We start from the raw sequence: 21,208 nt of genomic DNA on the forward strand, positions 1-21,208 counted from the left end.
TAGTATTTAGTTAAGAATCATCATCAAACTTTTGAAAATGACTTAAATTTTTCAATTAATTTTCTTTAGGAATCCCCATATGGCAAAACTTGTATTTTAAAACTAGAGAAAACAATTTAAGCAAAAATGTCATAATTTCGTATTATATTCTCAATCCTTTCAAAGCCCAACAGTGATTTTTAAAAAGAAATTAAACATGCTTTCATTTAGAGAATTTAAAAAATCTATACAATTCAAGCTAATGAAATATTTTATTGTACATAAAAGTGGTGTTTTTTAAAAAACATTTCCAGGCCCAGACATCTGCAGGAGTATGTGAGGAAAGGATTCCATTGGAGTATAAGCGATACTCGATTGAATGAAACCATAATCCACCCCACTCCCTATTAATACTAACATTCACCACAGGCTTGAAATACCTGTAGCATCAGTAAATGTATTTTTTTTTAAAATATTACAAACATGCGTATGATGCATAGGAAGATGGAAAAATTTAGACTGTAATTGCATACCATATGTATTCCCAGCTTTTCTAATTTACAACCAGTTAAGAATCACAATATCCAAAGAAAAGTATTTTAAAATAGTATATGACCCATTGGTAAGTGATTTTCTACTCAAATAAATAGAAAAATTTTCATTTTAATGTTACATTGAATTTCAGTACTTTTCAATCCAAGAAAAAAAAATAAACTGAGACACGGTCATGAGTTCAGGATTATATATATTACAATTTGCCTTGTTATAATACATTTGTGGCTTTATGATAAAAATAACTCAGGAACATATGGAATTCAAGCTAATTTGCGTTAACTGTCACAAGAAAAAAGCATTAAATGCATTTCTGAAATAAGTATTCTCATTTAATTCCAGAATCTCAAAACAGCATTAGACGTTGGCCTTGTTTAAAAAAAGTTTAGTTAAACACTAAGCTAGCTAAATAATCTTCTTGAAAGGTTTAAACACAATCAATATAGAAAATGCTTTTCCTCTAATCTCAATCTTACATAAATGGAAGAGGTGAGGGGAAAAGGTAGACAATTTCTTTAGCAGCATACATGGCTAAATCCATCAACCACCTTACACTAGAATGTGTGTTACTGACCTCATTAAAAGAACTGAGCGAATATCAAAAGTTACCCATTTCATAAACCAAAAGACAATTTTAGGGTTACGGTAAAATATTTTTGAAACACTTCAAAAACAACATTAAACTAGAGAAATCATCTCTTCATCGTAAGAAAGGCATAACAGAAAGTGAAGACATTTAAACTAAACTGATTTTCAATCCTCTTTGAACAAAAGAAATGAAAAATAATGGTTGATTAGCTAAGCTTTGTGCTCTAACCAAACTAATTAATTACAGTGATTTTAAATGGCAATAGCCCACTGGACTGGGCAGCTTGACAGTTCTGAATACGTCTGCAATGATTTTTTTAAAACGCAAAGACACTAAAATGATCCGATCATGCAATGTTCATCTTATGCGTTCTGCATCTCTTTGCCAATCTTGTAGCTAAGGATCTTGTTCCAATCAATCTTAGTGCGTGTAACTGGCAACTGTCGACGTAAGGCTTTGAAAGTAGTGTCCGACATTGTCTGATAATTCTCACTGATGGCAGTCTATGAAAAATAGTAGTTAAAAGTTTAAAGGCATAAAAGAAACATAACAATTTATAAAACACATAGATGTTTTAAGAAAAAACTTTATTTAAGCAGCCTGTTTCATTGCTTTTAAAAAGCCAAATAAAAACCTCAACCTGGTTTTAAAAAACTATTTAAAAGCAGCTAGAAAAAAAAGCATATAATCATTTTGAATAATTAAATTCAAGGAAATGAAATTGTAAATGAGAGTTAGTATTTGTGTGTCCTTATTTTGGATCTATTTTACTATTTCTCACGGAATAATTCCATAAATTACTGTTTGCAAGGAGTGGAAACTTGTCCAATCAACAAATTAAATGCTTAAGTTCAAGAGTGTATAACATAAAATGCAGAAAATTTAATATCATCTAATCAGATTACACATAACCTAAATGCTTTGGGAAACACAACCTAAATGAAAATTTCTAACCAGACACAAAATAACCATTTAAAATTTTGGTACATTCTGACAAATACTCTGAAATTGTAGTTGGCTAAAACTGAGTTTTGGCCACACTGTCACAAGTTTGTCCTTTACTAACATTGAACAAGCAAACAAAAAAAGACTGTATCTTATTATAGTGAAAAAATTAAATCTAATAATTGAAATTAAAATTTCAGTGCCATTATTTGTAAGCAAATATAGATTATATAATATTTTTGAAAATCGTACCTGGTATTCATTTTCTGCAGCTTCTACAATCTTTATAAATTCTTTTGCTGTTTGCACCTCATTCTGAATAAAAAACAAAACCAAAAATAAAATAGTAATTTAAAACTATCTACTATTACTTTTAAATAAATATGTTGATATATATGGATAATAATTTGTTATAATTTAATAAGATGAAAATTACAATAAATAAAGGGAAAATACTGTAAGATCAATTGTTCTAAGTCTGAGGGGAACCGAGTAAAAATATTTTAAAAGTCTATAGACTGAAGCTGGTCTCAATGTTCCACTGGTTAAGGAAAATAAAATTTTAATAATACACATTGCTGAAAAACTCAAGACATTTAACATGCACTCTGATAGAAAATCTTTGCAGGTAAGACATTAGTCATAGGTTCCTAATAAATGAGTATATTTGATTATTGTTAAATTTACAGAACAATATTTACCACCATAATGATATATTAAAAAAATTTACCAAATAGAATGAGCATATTTTAAAGTTTAAGGTGAATTTACTATAGTCTTTAAATGTTTATTGGAAAATTTTTTTTAACTTTTTAAATATGAGTTTGCTTTTTTCCTAATAGTAAATGTTAATGAAAGTCTAGATTCTTTTATAAAACAATGTTAATGTAAAATTCTCAAAGACCTTATTTTATATATATTATTTGCAGCTGATCCTTGAATAACATGGGTTTAAACTGTGTGGGTCTACTTATATTTGGATTTTTTTCAACACATACATACAGTATTGTGAATGTATTTTCTTTAACTCATGATTTTTAATGTTTTCTTTTCTCTAGCTTCCTTTACTGTAAGAATACCGTATGTAATACATACAACATATAAAATATGTGCTAATCAACTATTTATGTTATTGGAAAGCTTCCAGTTAAGTTTTTGAGGAGTCAAACATTATATGCAGATTTTTGACTGTGAGGGGGGTTGGTCCCCTTAACCTCTATATTGTTTAAGGGTAAACTATTATATATTTACAAATATATTTATATTTTGATAATAGGTGCATTTTTCATCTAAAAACAATAAAACAACAATGAAAATCCTACAAGATAAAGTGAAAAATATATTCCTAAAAATCTCAGCACAAACTGACATATTAGTCAGTTTAATTATTACGACCACTTCTTACAACTCCACAGTCTAAAATTTTGTAGACAAATTTCTCTTAAGAATCTTTGCTCGATGTCAAACTCTCCAAAGAAGATAATACCAAGTACCCTGTTATACAAATAAAATTATGCTTATGCTCATGATACAGAACTACATCGAATACAATGTCTCATGGAAAACAGACGTTTAAGTTTCTTTTACAGGCAAATTTTATAAGAAGAGCACTACTTAACAAAAAAGCAGAAATCACCTTAGTGCTAATAAAAACTTTTAAAAAATACACCTTTCTCTTTAGGTAGCATCTGACTTACCACATTCATACATGTTTCTTAATGTTAAATCAAATGCTTTCTTGAATTAAAAATAAACTTTTCCTCATTATTTGTAGGTTAGCTAATTTTGTATATTAGCAGTTAATGTTTAAATATACTGGTACTTTTAGGTATACACAAATGTTTATGGGAATAAAATGTCATTGCTAATGTTATATTATTAATATCCCTGGAGCAAAAAAATTCCACAAAGAAATAATTGCATGTGCAGTGGAAAGAATGTATAAAAGAACTCTGCAGGGAAATAAAACCAAGTTCAAATATTCTTGAATTTGAAAGCTGAACTTCAGAAAAACTTTATTAAATCATAACCCAAATAGATAAAGGGGAAAAAAAGCATACAGTATGAACAAAAGTTAAGTACAGGATCATGAATATAAATTTAAGAGCTAAAACTATAAAATTCTTAGACAGATATAAGTTTTGGTGAGGATGTGAGGAAACTGGGACTCTCATATGCAACTAATATGTAAGATGGTGCAGCCGCTTTGGAAACAGCCTGGCTGTTCTTCAAACGGTTAAACACAGAACTCCCACATGACCCAGCAATGCCACTGCCACATATATACCAAAGAGAAAGTAAAACAAATGTCTACACAAAAATTAGCACATGAAGATTCATAGCAGCAAAAAGTAGAAAACACAAATGTTCGTCAATTGATAAATGCATAAGTAAAATGCAGTATGTGGAATATTATTCAGCAATAAAAAGGAATGAAATACCAACACATGCTCCAACATGGATAAACCCTGAAAACATGCAAAGTGAAAGTCAGTCAGTCACAGAAAACCTTGTATTTAGGATTCCATTTATAAGACATGTCCAGAATAGGCAAATCCAGAGTCAGAAAGTTGACTAGAGCTGAGAGGCGCTTGGGGAAAGGGCTGGTGGGGGAGAATGGGGAGTGACTAGCACAGGATTTTTGGAGGACAAAAATATTCTTAATTAGATGGTGGTGATTGCTGTACAATCCTGTTAACATACTAAAAATCACTGAATTTCACATTTTAATGGGATGAACTGAATGATATATGAACTATACCTCAATACAGCTGCTAAAAGAAAGTTAGGTACCAATTTCCATTACTTACCATCTTTTAATCTACCCAAAAACACTTTAATCCGAAGCAGAAATATTACTTAAAATGTTAATTCCAAAACTGTTCTGGTTTTATAGAAGTTAGGTTGTTTAAATTTTATTTTAGAATCAATTACTTACAGATACTGTTAGAGAATCTTGTATATCTTTATGACTCACTAGCTGAACATTACCATCTTCATAATAATGAACCTATTAGAAATAGAAATCACAGAAACCATATTATAAATAGGAACCATTAAGATCCTCGTGGCTTCAACAGTCACATCAATGCAGATGACTACCAATTTCAGCTCTAACCTAGACTTTTCTGCTGAGCTCCTGACCTTTCAAACTCCAGCAAGACTCTCCTTGCCCTCAGTCTAGTGAAGAGACTGGTTAGCGCTTCTCATGATTACTTAGGCAAGCCCTCTACTGACCTGATCGCTGGACATTTTTACCTCATAGATATTCTACTGATACCTAAACTCAAGATTTCCAAAAGCAAGCTCACAATATTCCCTTTCCAACATGCCTCCTCTTTCGTGCATTTCCAACAAATCATTTAATTCCTCAAATTCAAAGACATGAATTTATTCAATAAACATTAATTAATTACTATATATGCCTCCTACTAAGGTTCTAGGGACACATAGCTTTTAAAAAGATAGTCTTTGACCTCATATTTCAACACAATAGTAAGAGGCAGGTAAAAGTACTTTAGCAATACTCCAGACTCTCTCTGAGCACTATAAACAAGGGCTTCAGAAAAGAGGCAACACTGCACTTACTGTACTTGGGTTTAGCAAAATGACTATGACAATCAAGCCGGAAAAGATAAGGAAACCAAGCTTAGAGAACAGCATACTTTAGGAAGGCTTGTAGGTACTTATGGGTGGAATGTGCGTGAGGTCAGGGAAGGAAAGGAGTTGCTGGAGAAATTTGTATAGGTAGGGAATAAGTCAACTTTGGGCTTTGTATGCCATACAAATGTGTGGACTATCTACTAGATGAGAGTGTACTTCTAAAATGGTTTTAAATAGGCAAGTAACATAAGCAGATTTAAGTGAAAAAAAAAATCATCTTTCTTGATGGTAATGTGAAAAAAAAAGGGATAAGGGAATGGCAAAGTCCGGCAAGGCCACAAAATAAAGTAACAATTATATGCCAGGCATGATGCTACGTGCTGAAGATAGACTTGTGAACAGATAATCCTAGCTCTCAACAAGCTTTGGTCCAACAGGGACATCATTTCAAAAATTATCCAGGTAAGAGCTGCTGAGGCCTAACTGAAGGAAAAAATGTCAACAAAATTGGCTACTATTCATCAAGCACTTTATGTCTGTCTCTATTCTAACCATTTTGCCCATATTAACTAATCTTTAAACAACCCATATGAGCTTATTTATTGAGGTTGTTTCCTTTTAGCTGATGAGGAAACTAACAAAAAGAGCTTAAATGACTTTCTGATGTCACACAACTAATAACTGGCAGAGCTGGTATTCACTTGGGCAGTCCATGCTCTAAACCTCATTTCCTTATTAGCTCCTAAGGAACAGTCACCAATACATAAAATAACAGGATATAAGACTAGAAATGTATACAAAGTTAGATGATAGAGCTGCATCATGATTTGTCTTTATTCCTTTATGGCTCTTAGAACAGTATCTTTCATGATAGCTGATCAACAAATGTATTGAATTTATGAACCGAGATAGAAAAATATTAGTCAGTATTTTTCTTTAACTTATTTAGTAATATTTATATTGAAATACGTAGTCTTAGTTATCAGGTATTCTTCTATATAAACATTTGAGCTTATGTTAAAAGTCAAAGAATTCAGTTCTAACGGGTTTCACATAAGAAGCCAAATATGGGTGCAGCAGATATTTGCAAGATGTACTATGTACACATATTAACATATATATAATAAGTACATTTATACATCTAAACACACATATATTAATATCATACTTCACCCAACTCCACCCAATTGAGAAGACAGCAGCACAACTCAAACTCAGAAGATGCTTGTATGAACAAATTATATGAAGAGCAGAACAGATGGTAGCATCTAATTTTAGCTGTGTTTTTAGAATCTGTCAGCTATCCTTCCAGATTTCTGATGACAAGGGAATGAACTACAAGGTTATTTAAAAGACGAAATCAACACTACTTATTTTTCCCATTACCTCAAAACAAAGATCTGAAAAGAATGTCTACTGCCTATTATGTAAATATAAACTTATGAACCAGCAATTTTTCTGTTCAGAATCACCCTGAGATCAGTAAACAAATTATTTTAATTTCATACCTGAATTTTCAAGATGCCAACCACTTGAGTGGTCGAAGGAGTGATTGTAAACTTCCACTCTGACCTCCAACGACCATTCCTTAAAAATAAAAACAGCAGCTGTAAATAAGGTAGGGAAAATAATTTGAATAAATTTTAAGTTCCAGATTTAAATTTAACACTACAGTATGAGAGAATGTAGGGGATGGATGCTAGACATTCATTTTTTAATCACTGAAATATTAAAAAGAATTAAAAGATTAGTAAGTTCAGTTATACTATATTTAATTTAATCTCCACCCTACTGATAAAAAAGGACCTATATACTGGAGGCAATATCAGAATTCCAAAGCTGAAGCTTAAAATATAGTTCAAAACTAAAATATATAAGCTACTTTTGGAGAAAAATTTTAAGCTACTTCTTCGACTGACTCACTTATGCTTTAATTAAGAATAAACTGAATAAATGTTCAGATTATCAAGGGCTTTCTCAAATACAGTCAATGCAGTTTAACATCCACTGAGTGATATAAAGTACCAAAAAATTTAAAAAGAATAGATAGTAATATATCATTCTTAATGAGGTTTTGATATCTGGAAGGAGAAGGGCTATAAAAAGTTTTTAAGCATCATATTTTTTTTTCTTTTCCAATTTTAGGTTTAGAGTTTTTATATAAAAGGCACATACTCCTACTTCCCACCAAAATGATTTTTGGTATACAAATTAACACATACTCATCATGGTAGGAAATTGTGACATTACAAACAAGCAAGAGGTACGTTATTCATTTCTGTCTCCCAGATAATGAATTTTATCCTATTTTTTTTCTGACAGCATTTCACAGCACCTCCTTTTCTTTTGACCTCTACTTGCTCTTCGCATGCTAAAGACATTCTGATATGTAAATTTATACCTGTTAGTTTTTTTGAACAGCATACATTTCTAAAATAGTCACTGGATCACTATACTGGCTTTGGTGTAAAATTATTCCTGAGTTCAACATTCTTGCAGTCTAGCCAATCATGAAAATCTGTAGAATGACGGTAGTCTCATACTCAAAGTTAACACTTAACATTTGAAAAGTGCTATTATTAGAACAGTGTATATGGTCTACAAAGTAAAAGAGAATTTTATGACATGTCTTGATTTTTAGTGACTCATCCAAAATTATCCATAGAAGCTTGGCTGGAAAGAACCTAGGTCTATTCATTTTATTTCATGATCCCAAAAGAAGTTATTCCTTTTATTTAGGTATCAGTATCAACCATTTGTGAGTTCTAACAATATCCACTTCTGATTTTTGATGACAATATGCATATATCACCACTGATTGAAAAAAGAAAAAAAAGGAAATTCCAATTAAGTAATAATAGTACCAATATGAGAACTATTTGAAAAGATCCTTCCAAAGACATTACTATATAGTAACAGTAAACGATGCTTAGTAAATAGCAGCCCTTTATTAATGGAGTAAACAGTGTCAAGATGTCTTAACCTTTAATTATATTCTTCCCTTTTCTATTAATGCTGTAATTACAAATGTGTATTCATTCAACAAACATTTGTTAAGCCCCCAATACTGTTAGACATTAAGACAACAGTAGAGACCAAGAAGAGAATGTCCCTAGTGAAATCTACAAAGCATCTATGACTATTATTTTTCGATTTTTATTCTATCTCTTGGTGTACTAAAGTATATTTCTTTGTACCAAAATATTTAGATTTAACTGAGATTATTGTGATATGTGATGTGTAGCACTTTGGACTATCATATTAATTTTGTCTTTTCCAAAAAGTGGAAATCATTTTTAACTTCAATGATTATAATGTTCATAGTGGTAGTTTAGAAAAAGATATTCAGATATATAAAGTGAAATAGTGAGAAGAGAAAACTCAAGGACAGACATCATCATTTTACATATGCTACAGCTCAAATTAATTGTTTTTGAAAGCTAAAAAAATAAATAATAACATCTCCAATATACTTTAAAGTAAAACTTAGTAACAAGAATTTTCCTTTAATAGTAGTTCAACTTCAATGAGTCTGATTTTATTATACATATTGTGGCACAAATAACATAAGTAGTGATTTTGTGCAGATATCTTTAGGATCCTGGCAAATTAAAGCTACAAGTTTTTAGGATAAAATGGAGAAACTACATTAAATCCATAAAAGTAACTTTGTACACCAGAATCTTCAGGTGACTGTAGCTTGTCATTAAGGCAGATGTTTACACATGGAATTGATTTTCCTTCAGTGATAATGTATCTGCATTCCTCCAAACGTTCTTTGTTCACCTTGTTAACCTTTCATTTATTTCTAAGATGGTTAAACAGTGCAACAACCTTGGGCCATAGACCAAACTGGTCTGTACAGGTTATTGATAACCTGTTACTTTGCTGTCAATAATACCGCCAACCAATCTGGCTAACAGGACAAAGACTAATCTCCTTAAAAGGTAAATATTATGACCATATTTACTCTGATTACCTTAGCATGTACTAACTAAAAAGAAGAACAAAGGTAAAGATTTCATTTAATGTTGAACTTATAAAGTCTTGGAAAGCCTCAGAAATTTATAATAGAAGATATCTCAGAAACAGTCTTATCTAAGAATAAAATGGCATAACAATTTATCGAAGGTCAAAGATTAATAGAGCAAGTCAGTGCTTTGAGGGGCTAGACTTTTATAAGGAATAATCAAATGATTTGTACACAAAATTATAAGACATGATTGTAATTTGCCTCACTGTGTAAAATATGCTGTTACTCCTTCACATTGGCCAACCAAACACAAGATAATCCACATGAAATTATCTACTTCAGAGCCCCCAAAGTTCACAAAAAACCCATAGTTCTTCATTTTATAATTAGTTATCTCTGTCCTCTTCCCCTGTACAAGTCCCATTCAGAAACACCATCACCTCAGAATAATATGGGCCTGCCAACTGGTCTGCTCACAGGCACACATGTTCCCTTAGGATGCTGCTTACTAGTTTCCAAAAACACTCAGTGCTCTCTCATACTCTTTTTCTGACTGTCAATGGATTTAGAGCTACCTTTAAATGATTACGCTGATTATGGAGCAGATATCTTTCTTATATCAAAAGTTCTATATTATGTTTAGATTGCACTTAGTCAATCATATACAAATGAGGTATAGACCCGATTAATAAAACAAGAACCTTTTACAAAGAATATAAACAATGTCAAAATTCCCCAATATACAAAATTTTAACTTACCAGAAATTTTTTGCTTGGAACTGATGGCTTTCTATGCATGCAATAATGGTTTGCTGTCCATCTATTTTTTTACCATATACCTTGATGGCAAAGAGAATAAATACAAGAGTGAAGTTAGGGCACAGAATATCCAACTTTAAACATCTATAAAATACTTAAATTGTATGGCACTTTGGCAAGAATGTATAAAAGAATCCAAAGCAAATCATCATTCTAATATAGTTGCTAGAAAAACATACTCAAGTATTACACCTAATCATAAATGCTTAGCGGATCATAAAAGAGCTCACAATTAATAAAGTACAATTTATTGAGTAAAACTAATTGTATTCTAAAATATTCATAAACATCCTAGACATACCATACTTTTCATTCCAAACACAAGTATCATAAGAAGTGTAGATAATTTAAACACATAGATATCAATCTGGCTGTTTCCATGAAATAAAAACTGGATCTAGATTGTGATTATCATCTTTGTTTACTTCACAACGGAGAGGTTGCCATTCCTCTAGTCATTTTTTAAAGAGTATCTGGATAGAGGTGAGAAACTTAATTTACTTTTAACTAAAAAGGCTGTTAATTAAGAGAATGCCTGTGATGGTATGATGTTATTTCACCTCTTGCTTACTGCTTTAAAAGCAAGGAATAAACTATGCCTTTCAATTCCCCAGGAATAAATGAGGACTCTTAACCTAACCTAATCACCTTATTTTTGAGTTATTCTTCCAAAATAATCCTAATCAACAAGGTTATATAATTCAAAGAACTTGTAATGTATTATAGGTTATGTTGCTTTATTTTTCAAATAATTATTGAGAGCTAGATACTTAAAGGGACCATGTGAGTGTCTATCCTAACCAGGAAACTTCTGAGAGTGAAATAAGGTGCTATTAATAACTATGATGGGACAGCAGGTATAAACCAGAATGTATAGCCATCTTTGGCTGGAGAGGTAGGCAGAGGCCCAGTTCACAGGGCCTTGAAAGCCATGTTCAGAAGACTGGACTCTAAGTGCAACAGGAAATCTTTGAAGAATTTTAAGCAGGGGATGTTCATGATCTGATTGGCATTTTAAAAGATCACTCTGGCTATGGAGAAGATTATAGAAGCACAAACCAACCATGGGGAACTAAAAAGCCTATCTAGGTACACACAATATTATGAAAAAAAAAAGAAAAAAAACACTCCTACTTTCTAACATACTTTATCCTGAGAATATAAAAATAGGTTAAACCTATGAAAAAACACTAAAGACATAAGAAATTTGACTGTAAAAGACACAAGGACACGATTCCACTTCCAAATAATTTTATTTGTTCTAAGATCTCGTAACTTAATAAAAAGAAGTTTCATCTAAACTTACTGAGATGAGTCAGGAACATGAGATTAAAGAATCTCATTCTAATCAATGTATAAAAATTCCTACTTGAAAATTAATTCAAGGTACAACCATTTTTCCATTTTGGGCTATCATAATAAACTTACTATTTAGGGTTTCTTGAAAAAAATTTCTTAGAAACATTTACTTCAAGAAAAAAAATAATGGTAATTAGTTATAAAATGTCAGTTCTGTAAATTATTGTAAATTTCAGATTATAAAAACACTGTTGAATATACATAAGACAGAAAAAAGGTACACACTGATGACTTACAGTGCAGACCCCATTTGGATAATGTTCTTTTACGTAAGCTCGCAGAGCAGTTTCTACTGAAGTTCTCCATGATTCAACTGCATTTTCTGCTTCATATGGTCTTGGATCAGTTGCTTCCTTTCTTAAGTGATCAAATTTGAAACAGATTCTGTTTTTTGGATCCAAAAATTTTCCATTTCCCAAGTCACCATGTTCTGTGATCAATACCTTTAATGATGCAATAAAATTTGGAAAATAAGTATTTAAAATAACATTTAAGTACTGACATACATTAATATACATTCGCTTAAGCCTTTTCTTTAAAACTATAAAATAATTCTACTCTAAGCAACTAGTTTAATTATATGGCACAACTATAACACTTCAAATGAGCAGACTATAAAGACAATTTGGCTACTCTCATTCGGCTCAGAGCAGTGGATTAGATTTAATAAAACTTCCAGTTACCCAGTGGGGGAAAAAAATGCACTGCATCTTCTAATACACTGCTGGAGTCAGTTTTTGATTTTTTTGAGAACTATAAAAAGTTACTTTTTCTGTTATCAGTCTCCAGTTCCTCAAATCTAAGGAACTAGTAATAACATTTGATGAGGATATTTACAAGAATGGTTTTAATCCAGTGAGACTCCTCCTCAACATGCCCTATCCTGCTCCTGGGCTCACAATCTCATCTCCTATGAAGTGCCTCCTTCTTGTTTTTTATAAGCTAATCATTGACAATTGTTTTCAATTGACTTCCAAATTTAAAAAATGTAATTTATTCTATGTACATTTATATCACACATGCATAAATTTAACATTGTGTTTTGAAAAAAAATTTCTCTTTTTCCTTTCCTTGCAACTATCCCCATTTTTGACTCCTTATCTATGTCAAGACTTCTCTATCCTCTCTGATGTAAATCATACAAACATACGATGATTCCCTCTATTTTTTTTCAGTCATATAATCCTGTATATAAATATATACACATCTATGTATACATATACATGCATATAGGGTTTTTATTTTAGTCATTGTTATATAACAACAGAATAAAAGTGCATGCACACACTGATTTTCTGCAACTGGCTTTTTTCAACATTAAAACCTTACGGAAATCCTTCAAAGTTAACTGATATACCTCTCACCATTCTTTTTTAATAGCTGCGTAATATCCCACGATGTGGATACAACAGAATTTATTCTGCTTTTCCACTACTGATGGCCCATCTCTTTATTTCCAGGCTGTTTTCTTTTTGGGGGGAAGGGATGGATACATTAAAAATTTTGAAAGAAGTATTACTGTACATTTATTTTAATAAACTGATGTTCTTACTTCCATTGGATAATTCAATTTCTCCTGGATGGAGTCTCAGAAGGACAGAGGTAAAGGGTTTACATATTTAATTTTTAAGTACATAATTAGATTCCTTTCCAAAACATGGCTGTGACAAACCACATTTCTATGAAAAATATTTGAGATCTGTTTCCCTTTGCATTATCACAATCAAGAAGCACATAGTTCTTTTCTCAGTCTGAGGGATATAAAATATATCCCATTACTTTAATTATATTTCTTTGACTCCTGACAGATCTAAATATCTTTTCATGTGTTGTAGGCCATTTGCTCTTCTGTGAACAAATATCCTTTAATATTTTTACCTTTTCTTTTTCTTATAATTTATGAGTCCTTTGTTTAAGGTATCTGTTTCATTCTACAGTTAAAATAATTATTATGTAGCAAAGTGTCCACCTTTTCTTTCATAGTTCCTGGGTTTCCGGTCTTATTTATAAAGATGATCCTTATCTTGCACATGTAGATTTTTTTCTCCTAAAATTTTAGTCATTTTACAAATTATTAATTGACCTGAAATTTATTTCTGTATATTGTATGAAACAGAGGTCGATTAACATTTTCTTGATAGAAACCAGTTGTGTCAATATCTTTTATTAAATGTCTGTTTAAATTATAACCTTGTCATGTATAAAAGTTTTCATATCTTGGAACTAAATCCTGGTTCTATACACTGCTCTACTGATCTATTTGTCTACTCCATACAATACTACTATGACTTAATCTTACATTAGCTGTAAAGAATCTTTTGCTATCTAGGTTAATGTATAGTTTCAGCACTATTTAAAATGGAACTCTTCCATTTTAGTTTAAAGTACTAACTTCCCACAATAGAGGAAAGTTAATGAGTTTTGTATACTTACCTTAAATTCGGCTATTTCATGGAATTCTTTTAAGTTTAGTAGTTTTTCATGGTTGGGAGGTTAATTTTACTAAAATCTCTCAGTATTTCTAAATAAATAAATAAATCATATTATCTAAAAGTGTTCTTTTCCAAAGCTTTAAAAGTTCTCATTCTCTTGTATTTGCTACACCTCCATTTATTAGGAATAATAATGGAGATAAGTAGATATACCTGACTAATTTTCTATTTTAACTAAAATTGTAGTTTATATTTATATTGGTTTCTGTTAAACAATCTATTATATTTAAGAGTTTTTTTCTATCCACATTTTACTTAGGGTTGGACTAGTTGCTGTATTTCTCAAATTCCTTTATACTGTCTATTGATATAAGGTTTTTCTCTTTGATTTGCTGGCCAATAAGAACAATATATTGCCTTACATGAAACCATTGTTACAGTCCAGTAATACATTCTATTTGGTCTTGGCATATTATTCTTTTGCTATATTCCTGGATTCTATTTCTTAATACCTAGTCAAAGTTTTAAAATCTATAGTCATATGTGAGATTACAATTTTCTTTTTTTGTTTTATCTTTATTAAAGTATTAAAATTATGACAGGTTCGAAAAATGAATTTGGGGCTATCCAACATTTTAAAAAGATGCATTCCATAAACCCAGCGAGTCTTTTTAGGGATTTATCTTTAGAAAATCATCATCAATGTACCCAGAAGTACAAAGATTTTAATACAGCATTGTTTATAACATAAAAAAATAAAAATTAAAAAAAAAACCAAAATCTCACGAGAGAAGGAAAATAAATTTAGGAGATTAATAAAATGAAGCACTATATAGCTTTTTATATATGTGTATACACACGTGCATATCTACATATATGAGCTTATGTTTTCCTTTCAGTTACAAGTCATCTTCTGTCTAGTCTCTTTTCTCCCTGTAATTAGAAGACTACATATTATGTAATGAATAGCAAATATAAGTTTTGCTATAATTAGCTATTAATTATACTATGTATAATTAGTTCAGTTACTACTATGAACATAATTGTTACCACTCTTATGTTCTACCTGCCAGTTTCTTCTTCATATTGTTTTATATATATTGTGCTTCACAAAGCACAATATGAATTAATACAATTATTAGCAACTCTAAACCAAAAAAAAAAATAAAAAAAAAAATAAGAATGCTAGTGAGTGGCCTTTTGTGGCTTTTCTTAGCTTAGCAATTCTAACTTGCACTTCGAAAAGAAAAGATTTAATAATTACTAAATGCTAAGTTACTCACATGAAGACTGTAGAATTCCAGAGCAACCAAATTATGATATAAATCTTACTAATATATATTCTAGATTTTGGATTAATATAGGATTTTTTTTTTCCCTATAAAAAACAAGAAAGTAAATTTAAAGCAATTATTTTCTAAAATCTTAAAAGAATTACATTTGAATATTTCTAAAAGGGACTTTCTGCTAATAGCATTATTGATTTCAACAAAAGAAACTAAATATTACTTTACCCATAAATGGTTATGATTAAAACAAACACTTTTTTATCTTTAAACATACCACTTCACAATTCTTGCAGAATATTAACCATTATAAATTAAACAAAGAATAGTCAGATCCTGTGTTTACATGAAACATACCTGATCTTCATAACCTTCAATTTTTACTGGGGTAAACTGGTCCAAGTTATACTGTGCAAATGCACTAAAAAAGAAAAAGGCCAATTACTTTAAATTACTTAATACCCTTAAAAAAATCAAACAACTCACCTGTCAATAAAAGTCAAATGGCAAGTTAAATAAAATTATAATTCTCCATGAGTGATCTTATATAGGTATGACTATTTTTAAAACTGATGAATGATATCCAGCTTTCAATGTTAAGCAAAAGAAAATTAAATCAGTAAATATAATTAATCTTTTCATTCAAAATCCTGAAAGTAAAGGTTAGCCATTTATAAGATACATATCCGATTATTCAGGTATATATTTAGTATACAACAGACCAAGAAACAGAGTAGGTGTTGTGAGAGATGAAAAAACATGATCTTATGATCAAAGGGCTTACGGTTGAATAGGAGGAGGTAATTGATAAATATAAGACAAAGTAGAAAGTACCATAAAAGAATGATTAATAAAGCATCATGGAGAATATATATTTTTAAAAAATTACATTCTGTTAAGACAAGGTAAGAAGAGAATTAGAGGTGATTTCATAATGGATGTGATACTAAAAATTGGTCTTGAAAAAATGGGTAGTCTCTGTGGTCTTGTAGAAACTGGAGAGATGGAAAGAGAAGAATATTTCAATTGGAGGGACCAGGATGAGCAAAACACATGAGATGATAGGTTAGGTCCAACATCATAGAAAGCACCAAGCTCAATGTCTGACACATAGCAGGTGTTCAGTTATATTTGCTGAATTGAACTGAAAGGCTTAAATGATGGAATAGTTACTTCAATTTGGGAGACAAAGCATACTCACAGCTTTCTGAGAAAGGAGAACCTAGAACTACTGTGAAAAAAGATTAACATGGCAGTAGTGTGTAGGACAAATTAGGAAATGAAGCAACTATAGCCAGAAAAAGTAGTTAGGTTATTGTTAGGCATCCGTCCATGTTAGAATTCCTAAGAAGAATACACTAGTCGCAAAAGGACAAATACTGTATGATTTCAATTACATGAAGTACCTAGAGAAGTCAAACTCATAGAGACAGAAAACAGAACAGTGGAAGCCAGGGGATGGGGGGAGAGGATAACAAGAAATTATTGCTTAATAGATATAGAATTTCAGTTTGGGATAATGAAAACAGTGGTGGAGATGATGGTAGTGATGATTATACCACAATCAATGTGAATGTACTTAATGCCAGAGAACTGCACACTTAATAGTGGTTATAATGATAAATTCTATGTTATGTGTGTTTTTCTGACAATAAAAAATAATAAATAAAAACTGCTATTAAAAAATAACTGGAATTTAAATCAGAAGCAAAATCAGATAAGCCTAGAAGTCTGGTGAAACTCTACCTTTGTTAGGGTTAACTGTAAAACAGGATATGTATTTGATAAAGCCTTCAAATGTCATAAAAACAGAATCAGAGCAAACTTCCCCCATTAGTTAGGATTTCATATAGATAGTATAGGAGGATGAAATTAGGTGACTGGATGAATTCTAATATTCTCAGTAAAATCTGTTTAATTATATCATTTTCAAATGAATAATGAAGTTGGTTAGCCTAAAATATGGGTCCCCAGACTTTATTTTGGGAGGTGGTGGTAGGGAAGAGAATCAACCATTTCTCTGAAATCTTAAGACAGTTGTGGCAAGTCATGATTCTGGTCACTGGTCCAAAGATCATGTAATGGGATTCAGAATTATCTGGTTCTCTGAAGCATTCACTCTGAATCCAGTAAATACTTATTAGGTAAATATGTGTCTGATACTATGGTAGATATTTGTGGATGAATAAAATAAACTCCTAACCCTCAAAAATCCATTAGGGTCAAACATATAACCAAAAATAAAACCTGTATAAAAATTTAAGCAATCACAATTTCAAAAACCAAAGTTTCTAAAATAATTTTACTCAACTTTGCAAAAGTCAAAATGTAGTACTGAGAATATAAGCCATTGCCAAACACAATAAGAGAATTTCATGTTATAATTGTGTCTCTATGTCTCTCTGTGATCAAAAATATTTATCTTCTAGCCTAGTACATATGTATAATTATGTGCAGTTATATAAATCTGAACTTGATATGTAAATATCTATTTCAGGGATTAATGCTTAAAAACCACCTTTAAAACATTTTCCCATGTCACTTCTGTCATGTAAATATACTTACTGGGCTGCTCCTTCCCTGAGAAGATTATCGTTATTAAGCAGTAACCGAACATCTGCAAAACAAATATTACGTTTTCTGTATTACTATTTTTCTGTGTCTGAGATTTCTACATAATAGATACAGGTTATTTTGGTCATGTATTAACAACCCCCTCCCCCCCAAAACGTGTAAGCAAGATCAAAATATCACTTTGATGGCTAAAATAAGTACAAAACACACCATGGTATTAATTTAAAAAGTGCTAAGAAATAGAAGAGAAAATGAAATAGAAATACAAGTTATTTTATATCCTTAAAAGTCAATGTAGGCAGACTATAATCTATCTCTAAAGAACTAAAAGGGAGATAAGCTATACCAAAAAGATGCTGTGATAAGATCTGAAAAGCCTTATTAGCTCTATACCTCTAGTCTGACATTACTACCATGAGTTTCAAATGAATTTGCTCTATAGAAAAGTGATTGATTAAACAATAAACAGCTTGTGAACAGAGTGCACACACAGACATTTTTGTCCTCAGACAGCACACGTTCAAACAAGATATTTAGTTTGACATAGAAGCTGCTTTATTTTAATTTAATATTCTTTATTTAATTTAGTATTCTCACTTTGGTTGATTCTTAATTCTGTCCTAATTTTCAATCAATTATTATGTAGATGTTTGCCTATTAATCACTAAAATATAACTTTAAAAATAATACTTTTTGTTGGAAAATTCGAGCACTCTGTAAAATATAAAGAAAAAAATTCACACAATTTCACCAAAACCAACCAAATTTCTACTGTAGTGTTGGTATATTTTCTTTCATTATTTTCCCGATGTACCTGGCCTTTTTACATAAAGTTATCATAAAGTGCATAAACAACATATCCGAATTTTTTCATTAAATGAAAATAAATTATTATTCATTAAGAAACTGGTTTAACATAACGAACAGTCCATAGTTCTTAAAAACAATGTAAAATTGGACAATCATTAAAAATAATGTAGATATGTATTTACCAACATGGAAATACTTTCATAATAAAATAAACAGAAAGGGGAAACTCAGCATGGATAATATCATATTTATATGTTATGTATGTGTATAAATTGAGATGTTAGAAGCATTTCATTCAAACAGGAGAAGTGGAGGGTAGAATTCTGCATGATTTTTTTTTTTGTATTTTACAATACAAAATTGATTCAATAATTTTTACAAAAATAATAGTTATTCCAAAAGAAAAAATATTGCCTATTCACATACCTCTTTTCAGTAGTAGGATCTGATTTAAAATCAATCTCTTGTTTTTATCATAAGGAGAGTACAGTGTAAGAAATATAAAGATAGAGAAGAATTTGAATAAAATAAAAAAACACTATTAAAGAAGGGATTAGGCTATGGTTCCAAGCCAGGCTACATATCAGAATCATAGGGTAGTGGGTGGGAGGCTTAAAAAGAGTCCCAGGCCAGACAGATCTACCAAAAATCAGTTTCTGAGAATAAAGACCAGAAATCTATGTTTCAATGATTCTGATGTAGCTGGTCCAGGAAATAACATTGGGGAACACTGAACTGACAAGATTTTAAGACTGAAATTCTAAAATTTGTGGCTTCTCTTGGAATTATTCTGATGCCAATGTTATCAACAAAAATAGAATGAAAATAATCAAATTCATATGAGATTCCCCCCTCAAATATTTAATTCCTTTTTAACTCGAAAATTTCAACTCCTCTGTCAAAACTTATATAACATCCTATAACCCACTTCTATTCCACAGCTCATTCTCCATTCCAGGCCTACTTACTGGCTTATCTTAAATGCCCAAATTTACTGTACCTCAATGCAGAACATTTAACAGCGATTTCAATGAGACTTAGAAAAGCAATTTCTAGGACTCCTACATTCTTTTAGGACCTTTCTGAGTAACAGATTTGTAGGGCATTTTAATTCAGAGTAAAAACATTCTGTGAAAACTTTCTTAGAATTGTAACTTACTTTTGGCTCTATGAATTGTGCAGAAGTCTATATGGGCTACTAACTTTAATGCAGTTTCACCATTATCAATTTAAGTTTCATGCCCAACTTTTGAACCTCACAAGAGGCTGTATCTTCTTTAATGCCTCGACTATCAAATATATTAGTCGTGTATTTAGGTTATAGAAGCTGAATAGTAAAGCACAAGTTAAACCCTACAAAAGAAGTACTTTTGAATTCTCCCCAACTTTCCAATTCACTGCTACAGATTTTATTATCTTAAAAGGCAGAATTATTTTAATTTCCAATTTTTTTTACAATGTAGACTTGCCATTCTTCCTCTAATGTAGCTCAGTGGTTAAATTTTTAAATGCGTAAGAATTACCATATGTAATCGCATATACAAAATCATATATTATTATAATTTGTGGATGACTTAAAGAATTTTCAAGAGTAATTTTAACTTTATATAATTTTTGCTTCCTATTTTGACTTTCAAATCTAATCTTTTCTGAGATGAGATTCCATTATATCTTATACTATGAATAAAAATGAGTGATTAAACTTAATAGACATGTTTAAAAAATGAAACTAAAAAGCCCTGCACAAATTAATTTTAATTTAAGGCATGGTGAAGGCCAAATATATATGAATTAGAAATAACACATTTAATGTACTTGTGGTAGCTTATTCTTAAAACTACTTAAGTTTTGTAAAAAAAAAAAAAAAAAATCACCACAGGCCATTTTCCTGGCGATTATGTGAACCATGTCATTCTTATTGTTAAAGTGGAGCTATTGTTACAGTTTTTACAGCAACCGGGAGACTATAGAACAGTTTAATTTCTGATATATAGGTGAATAATTATTAAAATGTTTGCCAGTGAAGCTTAAAGAAAAGCATACTGTAAACTAATTTATAAGATATAATTTAAATAACAAATTTAAATTATAATATCATCTGCTAAATAAGCATGGTGAAATAATACTCCACCCCCTTTGACTGTTCATATAAATCCAGTATGTTTTTCTTTACAAGAAATACAAAAATGCATGCAACAATTCTAAAAAATAATTAAAATTGAAGTTTTCTTATCTTTTTAAATGATTTAATATTATTCTCTTAAGAGTGTTAATTTAGTCAAACATT

General features: G+C 30.6%; 1 protein-coding gene across 1 annotated transcript in view; it reads right to left on the reverse strand.

The window, feature by feature from the left end:
- Positions 1-232: 232 nt before the first annotated feature.
- Positions 233-21,208, reverse strand: part of CAPZA2 (capping actin protein of muscle Z-line subunit alpha 2) — a 43,636-nt gene continuing 22,660 nt past the window's right edge. Inside the window, exons 3-10 of the mRNA XM_006910583.3 lie at positions 18,103-18,154; positions 15,895-15,958; positions 12,056-12,262; positions 10,401-10,480; positions 7,177-7,255; positions 5,004-5,075; positions 2,318-2,380; positions 233-1,623 (exon numbers count right to left, since the gene is read on the reverse strand). Of these exons, the coding sequence (XP_006910645.1) occupies positions 1,483-1,623; positions 2,318-2,380; positions 5,004-5,075; positions 7,177-7,255; positions 10,401-10,480; positions 12,056-12,262; positions 15,895-15,958; positions 18,103-18,154 (758 nt within the window). The 3' untranslated portion in view covers positions 233-1,482. The remainder of the gene's footprint in view (positions 1,624-2,317; positions 2,381-5,003; positions 5,076-7,176; positions 7,256-10,400; positions 10,481-12,055; positions 12,263-15,894; positions 15,959-18,102; positions 18,155-21,208) is intronic.

This window comes from Pteropus alecto, unplaced genomic scaffold (genome assembly GCF_000325575.1).
Source record: "Pteropus alecto unplaced genomic scaffold, ASM32557v1 scaffold22, whole genome shotgun sequence".
NCBI classification, from domain to species: domain Eukaryota; kingdom Metazoa; phylum Chordata; class Mammalia; order Chiroptera; family Pteropodidae; genus Pteropus; species Pteropus alecto.